This window comes from Salvelinus alpinus, chromosome 14 (assembly GCF_045679555.1).
Source record: "Salvelinus alpinus chromosome 14, SLU_Salpinus.1, whole genome shotgun sequence".
In the NCBI taxonomy this organism is placed as follows: Eukaryota; Metazoa; Chordata; class Actinopteri; order Salmoniformes; family Salmonidae; genus Salvelinus; species Salvelinus alpinus.
In genome coordinates this window covers 48472492-48500084 of record NC_092099.1, presented here as the reverse complement: position 1 = coordinate 48500084, position 27593 = coordinate 48472492, and the positions used below count along the sequence as shown (strand labels likewise).

Below are 27593 nucleotides of genomic sequence, written 5' to 3'. Positions count from 1 at the left end.
TGTAAACAATTGTTGGAAAAATTACACAAAGTGCACAAAGTAGATGTCCTAACCGACTTGCCAAAACTATAGTTTGTTAACAAGCCATTTGTGGAGTGGTTGAAAAACGAGTTTTATATAAAGTTCCGATTTCAACTGTACATCAGGGGATCGGTTCACAAATTACTCCATGATTGACATTTTAAACCCAACTTTTATTCTTCCAAGAGCACCGAATCCCAGTATCTCCCATCGTCTAATTAACATCACTTTGCATGGCCCAAAACATTAAAACAAAAGGCATAACACTTCACACGCATTCTCTATATTATGTATGATACATGATTCACTGTTTGATAGGAGCACACCTCTGTGTTGCTCCTCTTTAAACTATCCGCCATCCAACTATCCGCCCTTCCACGAACTGGATAACAGTTTCCCTGTAACGATACATCCATAGCACTTACAGTACAATGAAACATATCAAAATTCAAAGTTCTTTATGAACTCATGAAACAATCCAACATGACAATTTAATTCACACCGTAACATTCATTGCGTAGTTTCAAGTTTCATCATTCTTCACACCTCTCCCAGCTTTAGTGACCCTAGGACTTCTGTGGGAATGTCTCTTCATTGAGATTACCACAGATAAGGTGTGTTTGACCCCTACGATAGCCCATGGATGGTCTGCCATTCAAACAATGCCATAAATCATCATTTAGTCATCATGCTGGGCCTCTGTGCCAGCAAGTCATTAGAGGCATCTTCATCACGGGCCTTCATCATCGTTGACATTTGTTCACTCTCTTTTTTCCACTACATTCATGTCATTGTCAATAAAAATTATTTCTGAATTTAGTTGCGAGGAGAATAATGTTACAATGCAAATGTCATGTGTAAAGTGGTGCATGCATACAGTATGTGTTCATCCCCTTTGCTATGAAGCCCCTAAATAAGATCTGGTGCAACCAATTACCTTCAGAAGTCAACAAGACATTTGTGGAGTGGTTGAAAAACAAGTATTAATGACTCCAACCTAAGTGTATGTAAACTTCCCACTTCAACTGTATATACATCTCATACCAGCTAAGTTATTAACTTTTCATATTTGGGTATATACATATGGGTAAAAACCCTGGAGTTTAAATTAATCCTAGCCTTCTTTATCCCACAGTGATTTCCACTGAAACACAATACTGTCTCATTAGATTGAGTAAACCATTCGAAAAAGCTAGGGGAATTCTAGCCTGTTGTTTGTGTGTTCATGAATGTGTTAGACATTCTTTAAATAAGTGATAGTTCCAAAGGCTATTTGCATAGTCATGTATATGATACAATGTAAAGCAAACATTTTTTGAACAGCTTGCCCAAACATGTCTTCTACTCATAGCTTCCCTTGTTTCTCTAGGCACATCACCCTTCTTCTGTTCTGCATTGGAATAGCAGGTGCATGTTAGAGATTGCATTATTTACTCAGACAGCTTTACTTACACACACTGAATCCTATCAGAAAATATAATGTATCCAGGCTTTAAAAACAGGAATTCAACATTTCCCCTGCTGCTGTAACTTACTACATTATGTCTTCAGTTCAGGCCCATCCACATGAACTGAGCACTGAGCAGAGACACAGTGTTAGAGAATCTATTAGACAGAGCTAGAGAGTTGTGATAAAAAGTACCTAAAAGAAATTGCAAGTTTGACATATACTTCCAATCAAAAGTTGTGGTGAAAATTCAATACTGTTGAAAGAAATGGGACTTGCCACTTGAATTCCCCTCAAAATTAGGGGCAACAGCAAACTCACAGCTCAGACGTGACAGAGAGAGCTATCGTTGGGGCAATTTTCGAAAACACGATGATTCTTTGATCTTCTCTCAATCCCCTAGAATCGTACGTGGCAGACTTTGATGGCAGAAGCTCGCTGCTCTACCGGTTTAACCAGAAGTCCATGAGCACGGTGAAGGATGTGATCTCGCTGAGCTTCAAGAGCCGCCAGGCTGAGGGGGTGCTGCTCCATGGAGAGGGTCAGAGGGGCGACTACATCACACTGGAGCTGCACCGGGGCAGGCTGGCTCTCTACCTCAACCTGGGTGAGTTAGTCACACCGGGCCAGGCTGGCCCTCTACCTCAACCTGGGTGAGTTAGTCACACCGGGGCAGGCTGGCTCTCTACCTCAACCTGGGTGAGTTAGTCACACCGGGCCAGACTGGCCCTCTACCTTAACCTGGGTGAGTTAGTCACACCGGGCCAGACTGGCCCTCTACCTCAACCTGGGTGAGTTAGTCACACCGGGCCAGGCTGGCCCTCTACCTCAACCTGGGTGAGTTAGTCAGACTAGCCCTCTACCTCAACCTGGGTGAGTTAGTCACACCGAGGCAGTTTGGCCCTCTACCTCAACCTGGGTGAGTTAATCACACCGGGGCAGATTGGCCCTCTACCTCAACTTGGCTCACATAACTCAGGGTTTAGAGGTTAGAGGTCATTGGTAATAGGACACAAGGGACTCGGACTACAGATAAAATAGTCTTTTGATCCATTTAAAAGCAGACTGGGCAGCAGTCTGGGAGGGTAACTGGATGTTTGTGTTCTGATACCCTTCCAGTTACCACTGATCCTGAGCTCCATTTACAAAATAGACTCAGACTGTTAAGGATCCACATTGTGAGCAGCTGAGCTGGGAAAGAGGATTCTTAAATGACTGTCTTGTCTGCACTTCCTATGAGATCACCTCTTCTTTCAATACAAATCAAATCAATACGGTCCCTATGGCAACTGTATAACGATCAATGTTATCAACCATAAAGATCCACATCGTGAACAGCTGAGTCTGGGGAAGACTGTTCTAGTGCTCCGTTTTGGGAATGTCTTGTGAGCACATTCTTTCAGATCTCTTCTTTCCTCAATATACTGGACTGTTTTATGAACTATATCAAAGTAACCATATTATCTTGTTCTCTGTCTTCAGATGACACAAGGCTGCGGTTCAGCAGTGGTCGTGTTGCGGTGACTCTCAGCAGTCTTCTGGACGACCAGCACTGGCACTCTGTCCTCATCGAGCGCTTCAACAAGCAGGTCAACCTCACCGTGGACACCCACACACAGCACTTCAGGACCAAGGGGGAAGGAGACTCCCTGGAGGTGGACTATGAGGTGTGTCTATCCAAACATCCAGAATATTCCTTTACAGTAGGTCTGAAAAGATTACACCAGCAGCACCCAGTCAGAAAAACATTTTAAACTTATGCCATGGTAAGATTAAGAATAATACTTGGGGTTCTGTTTTAACAAACCTAACGCAATGGTAAATCTAAATGCTTGGCGGTAGCACTATAGTTTCAGAAGTGTGTCAGATTTTTTTTGATTTTGAATATCACAATTATCGGCACACATTCTGGCGTTGACGTGAAAGTGCTGGGTTTTGATGAATAAGCAAGTTGTGAGTGTGTCGAGACTTGGCCCCTCACTGGCCAATCAGAACGTGCTACAAGGCAAAATATGTGGTTTTGTGTATATGTATGCATGCGTGTATGGATATATATATTTACCCAAAAAAATATGGGGGATTGGAAATGATGCAGACAATTACATTGGAAGCAACATTCTTTCCGCAATATTAAGCTGATCCACCATTTTTTTTTTAAATAAAAATAAAATAAAAAATAATATGTGGTTTCTTCAGTTTTTTTATTTTTGGTCTTTTATGTATTGCCTTGGAGTCAACTCCAATTCCAATGTTATTCCGTTATAGTTTGGTAAATGGTTTACAGAAACAAAATAACAAAATGTAGACCTATTCCATCTTTGCTAAATAGGTTAACTTGAACCCATTTGCAGACCACATTATTCTAAGTATTTACAAGGCTTCAATAGCTTTCATGCTGATATAGGGGCTAGGCCTAGTGTAAATTGCATTATGGCTGAGCATGGGCATACCAAATATTGTCAATAAGCAAGATTCAATTCATTTTTGATAAGGCCTAAAAAGAAAACGAATAATTCTAATCAAATTCTAAACAAAATGAAACAATAACTTGTTTTATATAGGCTTGATCACACTTACAGGCACCATAATTTCTCCCCGTGGGCATATACTATTAAAACAACGCAGACTATGGAGGGTTTTACACACATCCAAAACGGGACCTGCATGTTTGAAATAATGTGGGCCTGCTTTGGTGATTAAGATTTATTTCCAAGCGGTCTCAGGAGCCAAACCCTTTATTGACAGTCTTGACTACTTCGCGATTGCATTGGGCAGACAACAAAAAAGCCTTAATTGAGAGGAGGGAAGGCTATGCTTGTCACGTCTGTACCCACTCCCCCTCTCTGGCATTCAAGGTCGCCAGGCTGCTCATCATTACGCACACCTGTCACCATCGTTACGCGCACCAGCGCTTCATCCGACTCACGTGGACTCCATCACGTCATTGATTGCCTCCCCTATATCTGTCACTTCCTCAGTTTCATTTTTGTGTCTGCAATGATGTTGTTTTGTTTCTCTTGTCCAGATGCTGGTCTTGTTTAGTTTCATGTCTATTTAATATTAATTCCTCACCCTGTACTTGTTTCCCATATCCCAGCATCTGTGGTTACGGAACTGTTATAGAATGCCACAATTAATGTTTTTTGTTTGTGACGTTGGGTCCGGGTGCCGCTGCAATCGGGGATGCCTCAGCTGGCTCGAGAGGCTCACAAGCCTCGGTTGGCTCGGCAGGCTCCCACGCCATGCCTCAACCGGCTCAACTACGTTACCGCTCTTAAATATCCCTCTCAGTGCTGCCTGAAATTAGCACTTTGGATCATGTTTTTAAGGGAACACTTCAAATATTTCCACTCCGCCCATCTGAGCGCAAGCGAGCTGATATAAGACATGTAAATTGCCGAACCTGGCGTTAGGGCTGGAAAATGCCAGCGTGCCAGTTTTTACATGATGAAATTACAAACTAGCGTGCGCTTGACGCTAGCACCCCTTTAATGAAAATAGAGCCCTTGGTCCATCTCTTTAGAATCTCTTTTCAATGTGACACCTGACACTCAAAGGACTTTTCTTCTTTTTTGTTCTAACATGTCTATACTTCACCCTCTGTCCTCATCTTAGCTCAGCTTTGGGGGCATCCCACTGCCAGGTAAGCCTGGTACCTTCCTGAGGAAGAACTTCCATGGCTGCATTGAGAACCTCTACTACAATGGGATCAACATCATCGACCTAGCCAAGCGACGCAAGCCTCAGATCTACAGCGTGGTAAGAGCTTTTCAACTATTCATTTTTAATGTATAGGCCAAGGCCCAAGTTTATTTTACACTGCATTACCAATATATTCACTTATGTACGTGATAATGCTCCATTGTGTTAGAAGTGGAGGTTAACAGCAGATAACCTTAGAGAGCCGAAGGACCATAACATTTGTTGAGTAATAAACCGTCAGACTGCAGATAGGGAAGCAGGGATTTACAGAGTGCGTGGCGAGAACCACTCTTAGCTGAGATAACAGTGTTCTTTGTTCTTGTTTTGGAAAAGAGATCCGGGCTCAGTGATGAGCTGGAGCAGGGGCTGTAACCAGTGATCCATTCAGCATAGAAGTATTATTAGTAGGATAGAGGTAGATTGCATTATTTAAGGTATATGTCAGGGTCTAGTGCAGACCCTAAATGACATCTTCAATGGATATTAACTTTAAGTAACCTTCTGGCTCAGTGGTGTTAGAGCCCCAAACACAAATAAATCTCACCTTACCTCTAACAATAAATCCACTAACACTGAAATAGAACTAAAGTTATCAATGATTCCCGAACACAATAATCCTGTGAGTCAGTGTCAGCCTATTGAAACAGAATCACTCTGAAATCAAGTTTGGTGGAGTTGATGGAAGAGTCCCTGTGAAAGGTTTAGTTGCTGCCACTCCATGTCACCGCGATCAATGATATGTTCATCCCCACACTGCTCTGACCTTTTCCTGTGTACAGGAACTCATGTCATCTGTACTGGCTCTTCCTGTCCCTAGGAGTCACAGTGGGGCTGGCAGTGACATTTAACCCTGCTCCCTGTAGAGTTCATTTTGTCTCTCTCGTTCCCTCGTTCTCCCTCTCTCCCACTCTATCTCTTTCTGTATTTTCCCCTCATACTCTGTCTCTCCGTCTCTTTCTCTCTCTCGATACTGTACTTGTTTTTGTCTCTTTCTCCATCTATCTCTCCTTTCTAGAAAGGGAGGGAGTGTTTGTAGTAATTAATAGCAGCACTACACTTACAGAGTTGACATAATTGTTTAATTAACCCTGAAATGTTGAGAGTTGATGTGAATCAGGGCAAGGTGACTGTAAGACTGTGTTCCATTTGTGTCACCAGGGCAATGTGACCTTCTCGTGCTCTGAGCCTCAGCTGGTGTCCACTACCTTCCTGAGCTCCAGCAGCAGCTTCCTGTCGCTCCCGGCCACGCCGTCTGCTTCGGGGGGCTTCGCTGTGCGTTTCCAGTTCAGAACGTGGAACCCAGACGGGCTACTGCTCTCCACCCGGCTGGTCCTGGAGCCCCAGAGACTGGAGCTGCAGATCAGTAACAGTCGGCTGCGCCTGACCCACCACATGTCAGCCCAGCAGAAAGAAGAGGTCTCCACCGGTGAGGACCAACAGCCCCTAGTCTAGCTGACCCAGACCCACTCTATGCTGGAATCAGTGGTTCTGTCTATGGGGACTCAGAGTAGAAAAGGCTCTTTGTTCCAGTGAAGCAGGCAGACAATGAGAAACCTATTTTATTATTGCAGAGAAGGCATTTGTGACTCAGAATGTTTGTGGTTTTCCACATAAATAGTCTGATAGTGATAGTAAAGATTATGAGAAAAGATTATAAGAGAGAATCCATTCAGTTGGCTCTGTGCTTATCTCTTCTGAGTTCACACACAATGAGAAGCATTTGGTTTTGTCCATTTCCCACCATGGGGAGATCTGTCTCGCTAATCCTGTAGAAATAACTAAATCCAAAAACACAGAATCCCTCCATGCAGACAGACATAGTTAGGTTTGTGTCATTTTGGACTGATCTCAATCACTGCAACATAATCCAGATGTGATCAGAAAAAACAGGCTGAGGTCATCCTCCAATCTATTGCATGTCGGAGGCTTTTCAGAGGCAACGTTTGCACCAGGTGTGCTTTTTTTTGTTTGTTTCAAACTATTTACTTCTTGAAATATAGCGCATTTAATCGCGTTCCATGGTAATTCTCTTAGCCTGCAACTTCACTCTAACACTGCAGGCAGATGGCAAGCACAGAGGGGATTGTAGACACACAGCTTGGATGCCCTTCACTGTAAAAGCCTGAGTTTAATTAATTCAAAAAGCAAAGATTATACCTCTGAGGTTTTTCCATTGGTTCCTTCTCAAAATGGAACCACAAACACAACAGACTGGGGGTTGTGGGTGATCCTTTGTTTATTTGATAGTGTGGGGGGAAACGATATGAAATGTGTGTGTAGCGTGTAGGGAGAGCCATAAAGTCAACACCAGCAACAGATTGAATGCAGAGCTTTGTTGCAGACAAACAAGATTAGAAATATAAATATAAAAATGTACTCTAAAATTGTTTTCTTAAAAGGCTTTTGTAACAGTGTAGTTACTATTGTAAAACCAGTCATATGCAGAGATAGATCGGGTCTTTATAAACTGTTTATCTCATAACTGACCCCATGTGTCAACAGGTCACAGAGTGAATGATGGACTGTGGCACTCTGCGAGTCTCAGCTCCCGAGGTCTCCAGGTCACCATGACTCTGGACAACGAGCCGTCCTCAACTATGGAGCTGGGAGACCACATAGAGGCAGGAGACACCCTCTACTTCGGAGGTAAGAGGACAGATAGTATGACCAAAAGTTACATTTTAAAATATGCTTGGGTATTTACAGGAGAAACTCAATGACTTGATACATCTGTGAACTGTAATAGCTACGAAATCTCACTCTTTGTCATCATCACTTCAGTCCCTTAGTGGAGTTGACATTGTCTTGTAGGCAGAGATTGACTTAATACATCCCTGTACAAACTTTAGCTTCCCAGAACATGCCATGTGAATCTAAAATCTTCTGATGGCTGGTGTTTTATTAAGCTGCTTTTAAAAAGCTTCAACTTGCATAGTGGCATGTCTTGACAGGTTTAAAGTTGCTCTCTTTTTTTTAAGGGGGGGGCAACTTCTCTCTCAGCCATAACGGAGATTAAAAAACTGTACAGGATTGTCACACTGAAGAAGAAAAAAACTATATTAATGTGCATGTACTGTTTAAATCATTTCCGTTTTCGTAATTTCTACTTGTATGTCTCCAGTCAGTAAATCAGTCAGCACACCACCCTCTTAGCATCTTAACATATTTGTGTAAGCCTCTTTTGTTGCATTATTACAGTAGAAGCTGATTTGGCAGATGTTTGGTTACATAAACATCCCTCTGCTCTGTGTTCCATTAGGCTGCCCCTCCTTGTCCTCGAGTGACTCGTACTGTGAGAACCCCACGTTGGCCTTCCAGGGGTGCATGCGTCTCTTCTCCATCAACAGCCAGCCCATGGACCTGAACCTGGTGCACCAAGGACGACTAGGAGACTACAAGGAGCTGCAGTTTGACACATGTGGCATCCATGACAGGTATCACCTTTTTAAATTTAAAAAACAAAAAAATCCACCATTATATAACCAGGTAGGCCAGTTGAGAACAAGTTCTCATTTACAACTGTGACCTGGCCAAGATAAAGCAAAGCGGTGCGACAAAAACAACAACAGAGTTACACACAAACAAACGTACAGTCAATAACACAATAGGAAAAATATATGTACAGTGTGTGCAAATGTAGGGAGGTAAGGCAATAAATAGAGGTGAAATAATTACAATATAGCATTAAAACTTCTTAGGTGCCCAGAGTAAACAGCCTGCTACTCAGTCCCAGTTGCTAATATACAGTATGTATATTATTAGTATATTTGGATAGAAAAAACTCTGAAGTGTTTCCAAGCTGTTTAAAGGCACAGTCAACTTAGTGTATGTACACTTCTGACCCACTGGAATTGTTATACAGTGAAATAATCTGTCTGTAAACAATTGTTGGAAAAATTACTTTTGTCATGCACCAAGTAGATGTCCTAACCAACTTACCAAAACTATAGTTTGTTAACAAGACATTTGTGGAGTGGTGAAAGACGAGTTTTAAAGACCCCAACCTAAGTGTATGTAAACATCCGACTACAACTGTATATCGACATAACCTGAAAGGCTGCTCAGCAAGGAAGATGCCACCGCTCCAAATCCACCATTAAAAAAGACAGACTACGGTTTGCAACTGCACATGGGGACAAATATTGTACTTTTTGGAGAAATGTCCACTGGTCTGATGAAACAAAAATAGAACTGCTTGGCCATAATGACCATCGTTATGTTTGGAGGAGAAAGGGGGAGGCTTGCAAGTTGAAGAACACCATCCCAAACGTGAAGCATGGTGGTGGCAGCATCTTGTTGTGGGGGTGCTTTGCTGCAGGAGGGACTGGTGCTCTTCACAAAATAGATAGCATCATGAGGGAGGGAAATTATGTGAATATATTGAAGCAATATCTCAAGACATCAGTCAGAAAGTTAAAGCTTGGTCGCAAATGGATCTTCTAAATGGACAATGACCCAAAGCATACTTCCAAAGTTGTGGCAAAATGGCTTAAGGACAACAAAGTCAAGGTATTGGTGTGGCCATCACAAAGCCTTGACCTCAATCCTATAGAAAATGTGTGGGCAGAACTGAAAAAGCGCGTGCGAGCAAGGAGGCCTTCAAACCTGACTCAGTTACACAAGCTCTGTCAGGAGGAATGGGCCAAAATTCACCCAACTTATTGTGGGAAGCCTGTGGAAGGCTACCCTAAATGTTTGACCCAAGTTAAACAATTTAAACGCAATGCTACCAAATACTAATTGAGTGTATGTAAACTTCTGACCCACTGGGAATGTGGTGAATGAAATAAAAGCTGAAATAAATCATTCTCTTTACTATTATTCTGACATTTCACGTTCTTAAAATAAAGTGGTGATCCTAACTGACCTGAGACAGGGTATATTTACTACGATTAAATGTCAGGAATTGTGAAACTGAGTTTAAATATATTTGGCTAAGGTGTATGTCAACTTCCGATTTCAACTGTATCTGTCAAATACAGTATGTGGCAACTAGGACCCAATACATTAGTTACAGCAAGAACCACAGGAATAATCTGATGTCTACATGCAAAACATTACTGTAAATAGTTTAGTCACTATTTCAGGATCTGCCACATGGAGTGTTTTGGGGAAGCTGGAGATTTAAACAGAGTTAAAGCGCCCATTTCTGAAAGACTTTGTATTATCGTCCTGTGGTGAGGATTAAGCACTGTTTATGCTTGTGGAGTTCCAGTAATCAACACAATCAAATACATTCTTCCATTTCCGTCTTTAACCTTTTCAATAATGCTTACCTACTTACAATTGCGCAACCTCCACAGTAATGGACTAATCACTACAATCAAACAAGATTACTCCAACATCCTGGCAGTTGTTCTCTCTATCCTTTTACCTTTTCAGAATGTTTCAAAACAGTGATTGATCCTTCCTGCTGCTCAACACACTTCCTGTTTATTAATAGTAAAACATAGCAGAGCTAGGCCTCCATCTCTCTCCGTCACCAATTCTCCAGCTTTAAAACATTCATGAGCAGCTGTCATCCTCCAGGACCGTGCCAGCTTTAGGTTGATTGTACACCTACCAGCCAGTGCAGGTTGACTGGCAGACCACAGCTTTCATGTGCCACCTCAGGGAGGAGGCCAAGGGTCCCTCTGACTGTTCAATATAGCCATTAGGAGACATGCCCAACCCAGCGCTTTGGCTTGTGACATACATTACACAAAAGCAATTCATTTCTTTGTCACCGAGGAAACTAATTACGTAACACAAAAAGCTCTCAGAATATTGCTAATTTTGTTGAACAAGAGCGTTCCTCGCCATTCACTCTTACCACAAACTTCACTGACCGATGTATCGCGGAGAAACAGTTCTGCAAGTTGAGCAGCATCATTATATGGTCCAGGAAAGCCTCTTCATTGTGCATGAATAAAAAAAGCACAGCAATAATTAAACCATCACCTGAACATTATCCGGAGAACAGTTGACTCCCTTTGTAGAGCTAAATAGGTAAATGGAATTTGAAATGGCTGTGTTGTATGCACAACCCCCACTAAATCAGAGCTCCTCCTGGGACAGGATTCACAATTAAAGCTGAATTAAATAATACTAATTAAAAAATCTGGTAATTTTGGATGTTCGAGAGGTATGAGGAAGGCACTATTAATCGAAGTGTCTTTCCATAGCCAATCAGACATTTCACTGGGAATGTTTCCTCATATTGTTAACAGGGAGAGGGGTGAGGAGAGGGGGTTGGATTACTTACACCTACCTTAGCCATGCATGTTTATGCAGTGACTTTGTTTACAAACTAATGCCTGAACAAACACCTGCCTTACACTGAAATCAGTTTGGCTGGTATCAATTGAATTTGAGACCCAACCAAAAAGAAAAATAACCAACATGTTATGAAAATTTGAACAGTAAACTCAATATTCTGTTTGGTAAAATCTTCTGACACTAAGGAGTTTTGTATGCAGATGCTCTGATCTTTAAACAGCTCCCTGTGAGATTAGACTGTCATGAATAATTACAGCTGTTTTGTTGTTAAGTAGATATCACAACACCTGTCATTGTCAGTCAAGTGGGAAAGGGGGATACCTAGTCAATTGTACAACTGAATGCCTTCAACTGAAATGTGTCTTCCACATTTAACCCAATCCCTCTGAATCAGAGAGCTGCCATAATCAACATCCACGTCTTCGGCACCCGGGGAACAGTAGGTTAACTGCCTTGCTCAGTGGCAGAACAACAGATTTTTAGCTTGTCAGCTCGGGTTACTAGCCCAACACTCCAACCAATAGTCTACCTGCAGCCCTAGTGTGTATGTTGTAGTGTCATCAAACCATTAACTCCAGCTAGTTCAGTAAGAGTGGGAGCAAACACATTGTTTTAGCATCGCTTTCTCCATGGCTTTGCCTCTCTGGTTACAGGTTACTTGTACTCCTTCCCACTGTCTGATCTTCCCTGTCTCTCCAGATGTCTGCCCAACTTCTGTGAACATGGAGGGCAGTGTTCACAGTCCTGGAGCCACTTCTACTGCGACTGCTCTGGCACAGGATACACTGGAGCCACCTGCCACAACTGTGAGTCCCCACCTGCTCTTCAGTCAATTCAGGAAGTGAAATTCCCATTCCAATTCTCTTCAATGCTTTTCAAGATTTGGTATACTTTCTGACTTGACCTGAAATGGAATTGACCCCGACCCCGTTTTATTTAAATAAACAATTTATTCTCACCATTTCCATATCTAATATGTTGTTGTAGTGCTTAGCCATTGATTGTTTTGCATACTTGGAGGGTGTTTGGTGAGATATGCGACTCTGTAATTATTGCTAGGCCACCATCACATTTGAAATGGAAATAACCTCTCTCTTTGACACTTATATGCACCACCCCGTAATCAATATGCACCACCCCGTAATCAATATACACCCTCAAACTCTGATAGGAATATACACCACCCCGTTATCAGACCCTGATACTCCACCCCATTGTTTTCATTTACATCATTAAGCAGACGCTCTTATCCAGAGCGACTTAGAGTAGGCTCGGGGATTCCAACCAGCGACCTTTAGGTTACTGGCTCACCACTCTTAACCGCCCATTATCAAACTGATAGGAATATACACCACCCCATTATCTAACTCTGAAGTTCCTGCAAGCAATTTTATTTTAGTAACATATTTTATTACATTTGTCATAGTATTCTCATTCTCCACTCCCACTCTCCACTCCCACGTGTGCTCCTCTGTAGCCATCTATGAGGCATCATGTTTCCCTGTATTCCTCTGTAGCCATCTATGAGGCATCATGTTTCCCTGTGTTCCTCTGTAGCCATCTATGAGGCATCATGTTTCCCTGTGTTCCTCTGTAGCCATCTATGAGGCATCATGTTTCCCTGTATTCCTCTGTAGCCATCTATGAGGCATGATGTATCTCTGTGTTCCTCTGTAGCCATCTATGAGACGTCATGTTTCCCTGTGTTCCTCTGTAGCCATCTATGAGGCATCATGTTTCCCTGTGTTCCTCTGTAGCCATCTAAGAGACGTCATGTTTCCCTGTGTTCCTCTGTAGCCATCTATGAGACGTCATGTTTCCCTGTGTTCCTCTGTAGCCATCTATGAGGCATCATGTGAGGCCTACCGGCTGACTGGCAGCTCCTCAGGCCTCTTCTCCATTGATCCAGATGGCAGTGGTCCTCTGGGGCCCACACAGGTCTACTGCAACATGACAGGTGAGCTGCCACCCTGGCCCTCTACCCTACATACATTTTTACACTGATGGCCTTTAGGATCTTTTTGTCAGACTAATCTAGGTTTACGGACAGAATGATGTTTTAAATCGGATTGCCGTTGATGATAATCCAACACTATTGTGATAATCAATCTCAGTATATCTCGTAGATCTTCATCCTATAGTATTCAGGGGCTTTATTTAAGGTCAGAACATTCTGGATTACATGCATTTTCCTTTTCCCTTAATCCCTTTATTTGGGAAGCAGCCACATTAGACCACTTCATATCTGTAAAATCACAATGCACTCTAGTGAGGTTGACCGAGACTGACTGGTAATTAAGGGAACTGTCAAATATGTAACTACCTCCCAGCTTGGTACAGGATCATGCATAATCATATTCAAATCACTCCTCAATGTCTCAATTTTATGAAATGCAGTGTATAATCAGTACTGTGCTTTCAGATTCTGACTCTGTGCCTTTTTACAGCCATTTTTTTTAGTGTCCAAAAAACCTAAACTAAAACCTGTTTATCTGCTCTGTGTTGTAGAGAACAAGGTGTGGACAGTAGTGACCCACAACAGCACAGATCCAGTCAGGGTCCAGGGTTCGACACTACAGAAGCCCTACATTATGAAGTTTAACTACAGCGCCTCACCTGAACAACTGATGGCCCTCGTGGCCAGGTCAGAGCAGTGTCAACAGGAAGTTATGTACAGCTGCAGGAAGTCCCGCCTCTTCAACACGTGGGGTGAGCCTTTCCAATATTGATTTGCAACATGTTGGAAACTTTCAGTTACAGATATTTTGCACATTTCACTAAGTAGGCATCTCAAGCACAACCAATTTAATACCAATTGCTTGTCTATATAGCGTTTGTATAGTCCCTGCTGTATGGGTTCTATTGAACATTGTTTGTGTGCCATCACATGGGGACTTGAAGACTCAATCTAGTTAGTTCTCTCATCGCTCTGGGAGACCCAACTATACGTTCATCGTTTATGAAATATGTATGTAGTCAGATTTCTCTGAGGTGCAGTGTCACCGCAGACAATAAACAAGTGTATTATTTCCAAACAAGATCATTAAAAATAAAAGTGAGCTATTTTCAGGCCCAGTAGATATGAACAAAACATAATTGCTTTCATTGTTTACTTGAATGCTTCCGAAACCACTGCTGTCGAAAGAAAAACACAGATCACTATAATTGGACTTGCAAACAAAATATGCTCCTTATATTGTCACGGTGATGCTCTTTCTGTCCTGCTGTATGAAATGTCTTTCTCATGCTACATCATAAGGAACCCTGCGGTTGTGGGCGGTGCAGTTGCCGTACCAGGCGGTGATACAGCCTGACAGGATGCTCTCAATGGTGCGTTTGTGAGGGTCTTAGGTGCAAAGCTAAATTTCCTCATCCTCCTGAGATTTAAGAGGCGCTATTGCGCCTTCTTCACTACACTATCTGTGTGGGAGGACCATTTCAGGTTCTCAGTGATGTGCGCGCCGAGGATCTTGAAGCTTTTCATCTTCTCCACTGCGGCCCCATTGATGGGGAAGGGGGGGTGCACCCTCTGCTGTTTCCCGAATTCCACAATCATCTCCTCCGTTTTGTTGATGTTGAGGGAGTGGTATTTTATTCGAATCCCCATTAGCTGTTGCGAAATCAGCAACTACTCTTCCTGGGGTCTACACAAAACATGAAACATGACATAATGCAGAACATTAATAGACAAGAACAGGGTCACTCAGATTTATGTAGGTGCCTGGCTATATGACTGTGCCATCAACTTGATTATAACGATATTTTGGAGGTTATTTCGGGGGTTTTTAAACTAAAGTGAGCGATTTGTAATTTGAATAAAGGCCAAAATAATATTTGTAAAGGCCAAAACTTTATATTTCTGTTTTTAGAGGGAGAGAAACACTGGGCCAATTGTGCACTGCCATATGGGACTCCCAATCATGGTCGGATGTGATACATAATAGTAATAATACGTTTTGTTGTAGTATTTGTTTTGTCTTCTCTGGTGGATGAAACTGAAATTGCAACCAATCACAGCCAACCTAAGAAATGCATTTGAATACAGAATTCTCCCCCTACCCTCCTTCTAGGCAAGTCTATTGTCCAGCTACCTGCTAATAGCCATAATGGCACTGAACAACTTGACCATGTCTGTGTAAAAAAAGTATTTCCAGTAAGCAACAATTTGTTTACCTTCATTAGACAACTTTGTTCCAATATTTCTGTAATTCAGTGATATTTATTCCCATAGTAATTGGCAATTTGAACAAATATTTGTATCATTATTTTATTAACGAAAGCATAAAGATGCTGGTGAAGAAATACAGTACTGTACTGTTTATGCTTTTACATTTGGATAATACAGCATTTTGAAGATATAAACCAACTGTTTATTAGGCTATAGCAGAACAGCATAACGTTCCGGACGGCCCTTGCTAACGTTCCGGACGGCCTGGTGAGCAGTTGGTCAAGTTCTGTTGTCAGAAGAGGAATGGAAATGTCAGGGTGAACCGACGACCTGATGAACCCGCCAGGTATGTTGACTCTGCCTGTTGGAGGTGGAGTTCCAGAGCTCACAGGTGTGCCTGGCATGGATTGTGACTCCATCTCGTTCATCGCCCTCTTCAACACGTCATTCTCCGCCAATGCCGCCTGGCTCTGGACCAATGCATCAGCTGTCGCCTGTATCTCTGCCCTCCGATAATGTTTCTCTTTCTGCTGGTCTTCCTTCAATGACTCGATCTCGGTCTTCAAAGTTTGAATCAGATCCATGTGCACCTTCATCAGATGAGCAGAATGGTACCACCCTGAGCCCCCATCGATTACAGTGACCTATGATAGAAACGGTAGATTAATTAAAAGTGACTCCAACACACAAATGCTGCGTACACATTTTAAGAATCTAGCAAAACTAACCACTTTCTTGGCAACCATGCGTTCTTTTCGGTGCAGCCCGTTGTCCAGCTCCACTGATCTCCATGGATGGTTGTCGGCATGTTTGTATGCTCTGCAAAAATATATTCACCTTTTTAGTACACAATCTATTTTTATTGAACCTTTATTTAATTATCGATTTTGTTACACAGTATGCCTACACATTGATGGGCTATATAAAAATATTTTCTTTAAAGAAATGCATTGAAACCAAAAAGTTAGTTTTGGTTGCGGTCCTAACCCTGGAACGGATAGCACCATAGAAAGAAGCTGGTTTGATGAAAACTATGTCCATTTTGTCTTTTCTCTTTGGTCGCAATCTCATTTTTTGCAGGTAGGGATGTTCAGATCTACATTAGCCGGACTATAAAGAGTCTATTGTCCTGCTAATCGGGCTAAAAATGTTTGAAAACCTGTTTTCAAAATGCCACCAGCTGTCCATCACTACTGTATATAAAAACACAGCATCTTGTTAACATTCTTTATTGTAACCACAATGTCACAATTAACTTGTATCTAACTTTCCAATTACTTTTAGAGTTTGGGATTAAGTTGCTTAATATGATGGGGTTTCTATTCCAAGAAATGAAAAAGCCTCTGGGTTTCCTTTAAGATGGAACGGAAAATATGGCGTTGTACAACGTGACGGTCGGGAGTAGGCTATAGTACTTGGCTATTTAGCTAAAGAATCCCTGTGTTGTGCAGGCACGTGGGAGACCGGGGTTCAATTTCCTGACGGGGAGGAAGGAGTAGGCTGTCCTTGTAAATAAGATTTTGTTCTTAACTTCTCTGGGATATGTGGGACGGTAGCGTCCCACCTAACCAACAGCCAGTGAAATTGCATTGCGCCAAATTCAAAACAACAGAAATCTCATAATTAAAATTCCTCAAACATACAAGTATTATACACCATTTTAAAGATAAACTTCTCGTTAATCCAGCCAAAGTGTCTGATTTCAAAAAGGATTTACGGCGAAAGCACACCTTGCGATTATGTTAGCTCAGTACATTGCCACAGAAAAACACAGCCATTTTTCCAGCCAAAGAGAGGAGTAACAAAAAGCAGAAATAGAGTTAAAATTAATCACTAACCTTTGATGATGATCTTCATCAGATGACACTCATAGGACTTCATGTTACACAATACATGTATGTTTTGTTCGATAAAGTTCATATTTATATCCAAAAATCTGTGTTTAGGCGGGACGCTACTGTCTCACTTGGCCAAAAGCCAGAGAAAATGCAGCGCGCCAAATTCAAATAAAATACTATAAAAATCAAACTTTCATTAAATCACACATGAAAGATACCAAATTGAAGCTACACTGGTTGTGAATCCAGCCAACATGTCAGAATTCAAATAGGCTTTTCGGCGAAAGCAAACAATGCTATTATCTGAGTTAGCACCATTGTAAACAAAGAGAGATAAGCATATTTCAACCCTGCAGGCGCGACACAAAACGCAGAAATAAAAATATAATTCATGCCTTACCTTTGACGAGCTTCTGTTGTTGGCACTCCAATATGTCCCATAAACATCACAAATGGTCCTTTTGTTCGATTAATTCCATCGATATATGTCCAAAATGTCCATTTATTTGGCGCGTTTGATCCAGAAAAACACAGGTTCCAACTTGTGAAACATGACGACAAAATATCTCAAAAGTTACCTGTAAACTTTGCCAAAACATTTCAAACTACTTTTGTAATACAACTTTAGGTATTTTTTAACGTAAATAATCAATCTAATTGAAGACAGGATGATCTGTGTTCAATACAGGATTAAAACAATCTGTAGCATGCTTTCTGGTCACGAGCCTCTATCTAACAGGACACTTCAAGTGACCCTGATTCAAAATGGCCATACTTCTTCATTACACAAAGGAAAAACCCTCAACTAATTTCTAAAGACTGGTGACATCCAGTGGAAGTAGGAACTGCAAGAAGGTCAATTAGAAATCTGTATTCCCAATGAAAATCCATTGAAAAGAGAGTGACCTCAAAAGAAAAAAATCTGAATGGTTTGTCCTCGGGTTTTTGCCTGCTAAATAAGTTCTGTTATACTCACAGACATGATTCAAACAGTTTTAGAAACTTTAGAGTGTTTTCTATCCAAATCTACTAACAATATGCATATCTTATCTTCTGGGGATGAGTAGCTGGCAGTTTAATTTGGGTATGCTTTTCATCCAAACGTGAAAATGCTGCCTCCTATCCTAGAGAAGTTAACTGACTTGCCTAGTTAAATAAAGGTTACACAAAGATCATAACATTTCTACACTATAATTGTAATCAAACCAATAGCCAAATGGAGATTCAGTCAAAATAAAAATCGCATTGATTTATCAAGACCAGTCCCCATGCTTGTCAAAGAGTAGCGTGAAACTGTGCTAAAATAGTTGTAGGCTATTGCTTCCAACTTCAATATGCTCTATAAATAAACAAGACCTACACTTTTCAGCACATTACTCAACACTAGTGAGACTCATGTCCCCTACGGTAGGCCTACAGTATATCGAAAAATATGATGTGACTCTCCGCCAATAATTACATAGATAATAATTACATTGGAGGATATTTCTGTAATTCAGTGATATTTATTCCCATAGTAATTCGTTATGGATCCATAACTAAATAAACATCGGCATTTTGAAAGACTATTTTTATCATTATTTTATTAACAAAAGCATAAATATGCCATTAGTTACATTGTTTTAGTATGAATGTGCAGACTGGCACAAAGAACAGCAGGAACGTTTCCCTAGTCAGCGCCATTATTAGTGCAATGCACCTTAAAGTGTTACTCTGTGCTACCTAGGGTGGAGTTCCACCCTTCCTCCTCCTTTCCCATGGGCTATGTCTGTCTTCTGTGAGCGACTCTGCGGCCCATCCCGTACTGCCTTCCCTTGTGGCTTGAACCTTGCGCGCGTTAAGTGGATACAGCAAGAGAACTGCAAAGCAATCCCATTGTGCGCCACTCAGGAGCCATGACCAATATATATTGTCCTGCTAATAACAGGGTTAATAATATATCTGGGAATATCCAAGCGGATTTTATATAATAATAATAATAATCGCTTTGTTTAAAAAATATATATATTTTGGAGATTTAGTTTTTCAAATAATGTCAAATGAGCGAGGGGGGGGGGGAGGGCATTCTTGAACATGGGGTGAGTCATTGTTACTAATTTGTAAATAAAGGCAGTTTGTTATTTAGAATTATTTCTGTTTTTAGAGGGAGAGAAACCAAAAACCTACATTCATCTCATGGGTCTCCCAGTCGAGGCCGGCCCAGGTATTGAACCAGCAACACAGCTTGCACTGCTGATGCAGTGTCTTAGCCCATTGCACCACTCAGGCGCTGTACAACGGGACTGGTTGGGAGTGGGCTACAGTACTACAGTAAGAGCAAAATAAAAAACCTTAGTGTAACAACAGTTTTAGTAAGTAATACTGTAGTCGTGCACAATTGTCAGTTTCTATGTAGGTTTATGTCGCCCATTCATTGTCAGGTAGAGACACAGTAGGATCCAAAAGTATAATCAGTGCTCTAACTGGATTACAGGCAACATTCGCACTGAGCTAAAGGGTAGAGCTGCCGCCATAAGACTCCTGAATAGGTAATCTAATGGCTACCCGGACTATTTGCATTGTGTGGCCCCCCCCCAACCCCTCTTTTACGCTACTGCTACTCTCTGTTCATCATATATGCATAGTCACTTTAACCATGTCTACATGTACATACTACGTCAATCAGCCTGACTAACCGGTGTCTGTATGTAGCCTCGCTACTTTCATAGCCTTGCTACTGTATATAGCCTGTCCTTTTACTGTTGTTTTTATTTCTTTACCTACCTATTGTTCACCTAATACCGTTTTTGCACTATTGGTTAGAGCCTGTTAGTAACCATTTCACTAAGGTCTACACCTGTTGTATTCAGCGCACGTGACAAATAAACTTTGATTTGATTTTAACTCCCCCTGGCGCTGGTCTGGAGCAATGAAGTGGTGACGCAGGGTACTGTACAACACCACAAATAACCTCTTAAGCCCCGCAGCATAATCGCTAAACGTTTAGTGGAGCAACCACTGTAATTCAGTCTCCTCAACTTGTTCAACAGCCACACCATTCATTACCAGATTCAGCTGAGTTTACTACTGGCCACCCATTCCAAAAGACTGCAACACTGTGTTAAGGGTTTCAGTGACTTCATTAGCTGTGGTTACTGATGATATGTGACCGTACTCGATTCTGTCTTATGTAGCAACATTTGAAATTGTGTTTTTTACATTGGATAAAAGTAGACACTCAGAGCTAGAAAATGGTATGTCATACACTACAGTTGAGGAACAATGGGAAAGTAATTCTGCTTTGAAAGTTATAAACTTGTAAGCCCACTTTTTAGAAAATGGCTTTGTTGGTACACCTAGCGGAGAGCTCTTCTTTGTCTACACTGTCGTGGCAATGTCCTGTATTACCAAATGAGGAGAGTTACAAACCACACACCAGTCAGTTATACTTAAACTTCATCTTTAATAATATGAGCTTTACAATAGCCCTTTGACTCTCAGATCAATTCAGTGTCTATAATGAATGAGTCCCTGCAGTAGAATACAAAGATATTTTATAGCCAAGATACACCCCTCTCAACTTACATGACGAACCACAGATCTTAGGAACAGTTCACAAAGAAAGAATTTTACTTGAGAGAGAAGTATCCCATAGCCAGATAGCATTCGCTATAAATTATGGTTCAGTTTGGTCTCTATCTAAGACTAGGTTCTAATCTCGTTCCTGGTACTTCATAGTACAAAAACATTACCTCATCCAAGGCATAACTCAATTGTCAACTCTAGATACTCCCATCTCAAGTAAACTCCCTCTTGACCCCACTCCTGGACAAGCTCACTGAGGGGAGTGACTTGCGCACAGACATTGTAGAGACAAGTAATTGGTTCCCCCTTAATCACGCCATCCCTTCACATGGTTTAACAGATACATTCACATATGAGGACAATGTTCCATTCTGTCCTGTTCCCTTTCTGATATTCTGCATAGCACCAGAGACATGTAAAAGACAAGCCTGACCTCTCCCCTCTCTGGGCCCCAAGTGACTGAGCCCTGTTTGAGAAGGGGAAAGTGCAACTGCCAACACTATAGTCCAAAAGGATACATTCTAATGACAAGTATCTCACATAAGAATATTATGTAAATAATAATAAACTAATTCTGATTCATCCGCCACAACACCCATTCAGAATCGTTCACACCCCCTTAAGCCTGAGCCCAGCCCATCTCTTTAAGGAGTCACATGTGAGGCCATGTGCTAAACAGTGAGTACGGTAGTGTACAAACAAGTCTAAAGGGTGATTATATTACGACTATCGACATGTATACAGTCGTTGCAGTGACATCATAAACATCCTTTTGTCGTCCGACATCATACTTGTCATTATGAAAAGTATAAACACAAAAACGACAGGCTGCATGACATCAGCAGCCTGGTGGTCCAAAATAACAGGTGTATTTTAACACTAATAAACCCATCCGTTTAAAAAATAATTTCGTATATGTCAGTCCACCACGCCAGGCAACTAAAAGCACTTTTCTAAACAATGTTTTGGTTTGTTTCTATCTTGTTAGTTAGCTAATGTTATGTTGACTGGCTAGCAAGTTCAAATAATGACCATATCATATAGCTGACAATGTATTCATTATTACAGGGACATAAAGTATATTTGTCACATGCACAGGCTCTAGAAGGTGTAAACGATACAGTGAAATAGTTACTTGCTTAGAGGAGTCAATTTGCAGTCAGATGTGCAGCCAGACTTATTAGCCACTCCTTTTGCCCCATCTCTTTCAACCATACAGTTGTTCAATTCCTCATCATTACATGGAGCCAGTTCTAATAGTCAGTTTCTTAACAGGTTAATGTTGATCAATAATTAGAAGAAGCAAGTTAATAAATGTGTCAAGTGCAGCATGTGGATGCTCCTTATTAATCAAATCAGACTCAACAAATATTTTTTACATCGTGCACATAAGAGTCACTGTAACGTCCTGACCAGAGTTATTATGTGTTTTGCTTGTCTAGTGTTGGTCAGGACGTGAGCTGGGTGGGAATTCTATGTTGTGTGTCTAGTTTGTCTGTTTCTATGTCCAGCCTAATATGGTTCTCAATCAGAGGCAGATGGTAATCGTTGTCCCTGATTGAGAATCATATATAGGAGGCTTGTTTTGTGTTGGGATTTTGTGGGTGTTTGTTTCCTGTCTCTGTGATTGTCTGCACCAGATAGGTCTGTCTCGGTTTTTGCACATTTGTTATTTTGTATTGTTGTTTGTAGTGTTTCACTTGTTCTTTATTAAACATGTTTAACACTAGCCGCGCTGCACTTTGGTCCTCTCCTTCACCCCTGGAAGAAAACCGTTAGTCACAGAAAAATATTTTGTATGATCTCTTTTACACTATTTTAGAGCCAGCTTTTGGAAATGTGGCTTTCCTGGATATAGCCACTATAATGTGATCACTGCATCCAATGGGTACAGATACAGTTTTAGAACAAAGTTCTACAGCATTAGTAAAAATGTGATCAATACATGTGGATGATCTTGTTCCTGTAGTGTTTGTAAACACCCTGGTAGGTTGATTAATAACCTGAACCAGATTACAGGCACTGGTTACAGTAAGAAGCTTCCTCTTGAGCAGACAGCTTGATGAAAATCAGTCAAAATTCAGGTCCTCAAGAAAGTAGACATCTCTGTTTACATCACATACACTATCAAGCATTTCACACATATTATTTAGATACTAACTGTTAGCACTTGGTGGCCTATAGCAACACCCCAAAAAAGCTTTAGATGTGCCAAGTGAACCTGCAACCACAACACTTCAAAAACATTTGACATAAGATCTCAAGGTTATTTTCCTGGCACCACACTGCCAGAGCCCTCAGCTTCTCCCTGTAGGCTGTGTAAAAAAGACAGACCTGCTCCCCAACCCCTCTACCTACATTTTCCTCACAGTCCCTTCAGTTTCTCTTGTCCTGTTAGTTTGTCTGTTTAGCCTACCATAGTTATCCATCACCAATCATAGCCCTGCCATTCCCAACCAATCAGAGCACTTGGAAAGACGCATCTGGACAATGCACCCACCCACTGAGGTCAGAGTGTTGTCGTTGTCCGAAGAAAGAAGACACACTATTTTTATTGTGAACGGTAACAAGAATACCTGAATGTGGTGTGTGCATCACATTCATGTGATTTTGTAATAATGGGTAATTTCCACTAATAACGTAACTATGATCAGTTTTCAGCCGTATGTTCAATTTACAGCTATTACTATTATTTAATGTTGGAGTTGCCACTACTGCTTGGCATGTTGTTTATAGTATGTAGCATTGTGCCCATTGCTGTAGGTGTCATTGTTTTATTGGTAAATATAGTTTTCATATGCACATGATACTGTAGCTCTTTCCATAGTGGCCTTCGTTCTAGAAGCTCGCTGCCATGTGCAAGCTTCTAGAACTCTACCAGAGAGGTCGTGGAGCTCACGCATGTGCAGAGTAATTCACGACCCTGTGGCTCTGGAGCAGGCAGGCTCTTGCACCAGGCTGGAGAGAAAGAGGGTGCCATAAATCTTTATCTTTCCAGTCTCAGTAATTGGTTTCTCTCTCTCCGACAAAAGGTTCATCTTTAGGTTAATGTTTATGCTGCTAAGTTCATAGCCCTGTTTATATCTGTGTTATAGTAGTGTAATATTATGCTTATTTGTTCATGTTTATATAGTCTATCTATATTGCATAATTATGACACTTTACTGATACTGTTATGTTGTAGATGTTTTTGCTTTCTAGAAACACAATTCATTCAGATTAACACTAGTGCTATTACACCAAGATACACTCCCAGTCCAGATTCATGTTATATGACCAAAAGTGTGTTGGTAAAGAGGAACAGGAAATAAAACCCTGAAAAGAGAAGCATCAGCATTGTTCTGACTGGACATGCTGTGGAGGGGCAGAACCCAGAGAAGCATCAGCATTGTTCTGACTGGACATGCTGTGGAGGGGCAGAACCCAGAGAAGCATCAGCATTGTTCTGACTGGACATGCTGTGGAGGGGCAGAACCCAGAGAAGCATCAGCATTGTTCTGACTGGACATCCTGTGGAGGGGCAGAACCCAGAGAAGCATCGGCAGTGTTCTGATTGGACCTCCTGTGGAGGGTCAGAACCCAGAGAAGCATCAGCATTGTTCTGACCGGACCTCCTGTGGATGGTCAGAAAATATATCACTCAGCATAATTTTACTAGCGGGTTAGGGCATTCACAGCCGACTGCACAGACAGGTGAGGGCATACTGTGGGCCATCATTGTAAATAATAATTTGTTCTTAACTGACTTGCCTGGTTAAATAAAATAAATATCAGCCAACCGTTTTTATAGGCTGTCTCGACAATGTTGGTGATCAGGCCTACCACTGTTGATTGAGTTGGAGGCGTGTGTGGCCACTCAGTCATGGGAGTACAGGAGAGGGTTGAGCACGCACCTTTGTGGGGCCTCTGTGTTAAGGATTAGCATAGTGGAGGTGTTGTTGCCTACCTTCACCACCTTTGGCCAGTCAGGAAGCCCAGGAACCAACTACACAGGGCCTCAAGCTTAGTGATGATAGCTTAACTTGATGATGAGCTTGGAGGGCACTCTAGTTTTGAAGACTGGGCTTTAGTAGATAAGCAGCATTCTTACATAGGCATTATTGTTCTCCAGATGGGATAGGGCAGTGTGATGGCGATTGCATCATCCATGGATCTGTTGGGACAATATACAAATTGTAGTGGGTCTAGGGTGTCAGGTAAGGTGGAGGTGATATGTTCCTTAACTAGCCTCTCAAAGAATTTCATGATGACAGAAGTGACCTTTGCTTACTTGGGTACAGAAACAATGGTGGACATCTTGAAGCAAGTGGAGACAACAGACTGGGATAGGGATAGATTGAATATGTCCGTAAACAGTCCAGCCAGCTGGTCTGCTCATGCTCTGAGGACATACTTTGGATGCGGTCTGTGCCAGCAGCCTTGCGAGGGTAAGCACGTTTAAATGTTTCGCTCACATCGACCACTGAGAACGAGAACATGTAGTCCTCGTGAGGGGCGGTGTTTCCCTCGTCGGCGGCACTGTGTTTTCCTTCGAAGCTGGCAAAAAGGTGTTTAGCTTGTCTGGGAGCAAGGCATCGGTGTCCGTGACGTGGCTGGTTTACCCTTTCTAATCCGAGATTGTCTGGAGTCCCTGCCACATAAGTCTCATGTCTGAGCCGTTGAATTGCGACTCCACTTAGTCTCTTTACTAAACAGTCTTTACCATGGGTACTTCTGTTTAAGTTTCTGCCTATCGCAAGGGAGGAGCAGAATGGAGTCGTGATCTGATTTGCTGAAGGGAGGGCCTTGTAGCCATCCCGGAATGGGGAGGAGCAGTGGTCAAGAGTTCTTGATGAGTGAGTAGCACAGGCAATGTGTTGATAAAACTTCAGTAGAGTTTCCCTCAGATTTTCTTTATTAAAGTCCCCAGCTACAATATATGTGGTTACCAGTTTGCACAAAGTCCAATGTAGTTCCTTGAAAGCCATTGCGGTCTCGGCTTGAGGGAATATACTCGGCCTTGACGATGACCGAAGATAATTCTCGTTGGAGGTAATGCGGTCTGCATTTGATAGTGAGGTATTCCAGATCGGGAGAACAAAGGACTTGCGTTCCTGTACGTTACCACAACCTGCATACAGAGTTTGAAGCACAATAGACCAATATAGCTACTGTAGTAGGTCAAAGCTGTGTGCTGGCTAGAGCATGGGTGCAGTGTGCATGGTGGTGCTCATGTGAAATTTCTTTCTTATTCGACTTCAGACCAATGTCTACTTCTTTAGTTATTTGTTTTTTGTTTTTAATTCTATGTTTTTTACACAGGAAGGTGATTATACAACATTATAATACAGCAGTACAAGTAAAGTAAAAATACACAATCATGACAAATGGCAACAGAAATAATGTAGTTATTAGTATTTATTTAATAATAACAGCTGATTTTCCAGATGGAAGCGAAAAAAACAGAAACACATTTCAGACAATTGGGAGGAAACTGGGAAAACTTTTTACAAGCTTCTGGAAAATACACAAATAATCAACATGTAGCCTACCCATTAACTATTTACTTATTGACTGTCACATTAGGTAGCTTGGAGAGGAAGGCATGAAGTGGTACAAATTGCTCTGTGTTTTGCGCCAGCAGAGGTACTGTGCTATTTCTCACTCTGACATCCTAGTCATCCACCTCAGTGAAAGCAACTAGTGATAAACCAAGGGGATGGCACTGGTGTGGCAGAGGCGCGGATTTAGAAGGTGTTTGAGGTGGTCATCCGAATATTTCCCGGGACAGTGGTGGTCTTCTCCATTGGGACCAGAAGATAAACAAGTGCATAGACAGGGCCCTGCACTCCCTCAAACAGCTGGTGTATGCATTTCAAGGACACACAATCCGCCACCCTGCCATTAAGCAGTGTGTCACTGGGATGTACCGTAGGGTTGGAATGTATCTGACTGATGAGAGCAATGACGTATTCCTTGAGTATTGAGAGTTGGTCTCTTCAGTCTCCACCATCTCCGTAGTAACAAGACACACACAGTAGAACACACACCACTGTCCCTGTCCATTGCCACTCAACAATGCTCTTTTAAGAGCCACCTAATTGAAAAAATAAGCACACAACGTGCGGGCCGGTGTGTATGTGTCAGGACTAGGAGGGAGGTGTCAAAGAGAATGGTTGAAATGTATCCTCCGAAAGGTGAACCCAGGACCTTCAGATCCCATGATTTTGACGTTAATGCTTTACCCTGTCATGAACACATTTGTCTTGACACTCTATTTAATGGACAGTCTGGAGATGACAGGAAGATGTTGTTGTTGTTCATTCACCCAGTACTGATTGAACGTTTATTTATTTAGCTTGGTAAAAAGAAAAATGTCTCAAACAGTTGTGTTGAAAACGGTAACATTGCTAACCAGGTTAGCAAGCATGGTGTTTTCTTTTGAATGTGCAAAGGTCACGCAAGCAAGCAAAAATGTTGGTGTTGAATGCAAGAATGTGCACCCGCACACCCCTGGCTACTTTTTACTTGGATGGCAACTTCAGGTTTTCAGGAATACATTGAAAAGTAACTTTACACTGTATTAAACGGTCAGCGCAAATTTGGAGTATTACCT

General features: G+C 41.7%; 1 protein-coding gene across 1 annotated transcript in view; it reads left to right on the top strand.

Annotated features, from left to right (window-relative positions):
• The window catches only part of LOC139539001 (contactin-associated protein-like 5), a 149856-nt gene that overhangs the window by 102313 nt on the left and 19950 nt on the right, over window positions 1–27593 (top strand). The window contains exons 5-13 of the mRNA XM_071341645.1: window positions 1872–2075; window positions 2951–3135; window positions 5084–5227; window positions 6329–6596; window positions 7673–7816; window positions 8430–8604; window positions 12128–12234; window positions 13266–13385; window positions 13937–14137. Coding sequence (XP_071197746.1) covers window positions 1872–2075; window positions 2951–3135; window positions 5084–5227; window positions 6329–6596; window positions 7673–7816; window positions 8430–8604; window positions 12128–12234; window positions 13266–13385; window positions 13937–14137 — 1548 coding nt within the window. The remainder of the gene's footprint in view (window positions 1–1871; window positions 2076–2950; window positions 3136–5083; window positions 5228–6328; window positions 6597–7672; window positions 7817–8429; window positions 8605–12127; window positions 12235–13265; window positions 13386–13936; window positions 14138–27593) is intronic.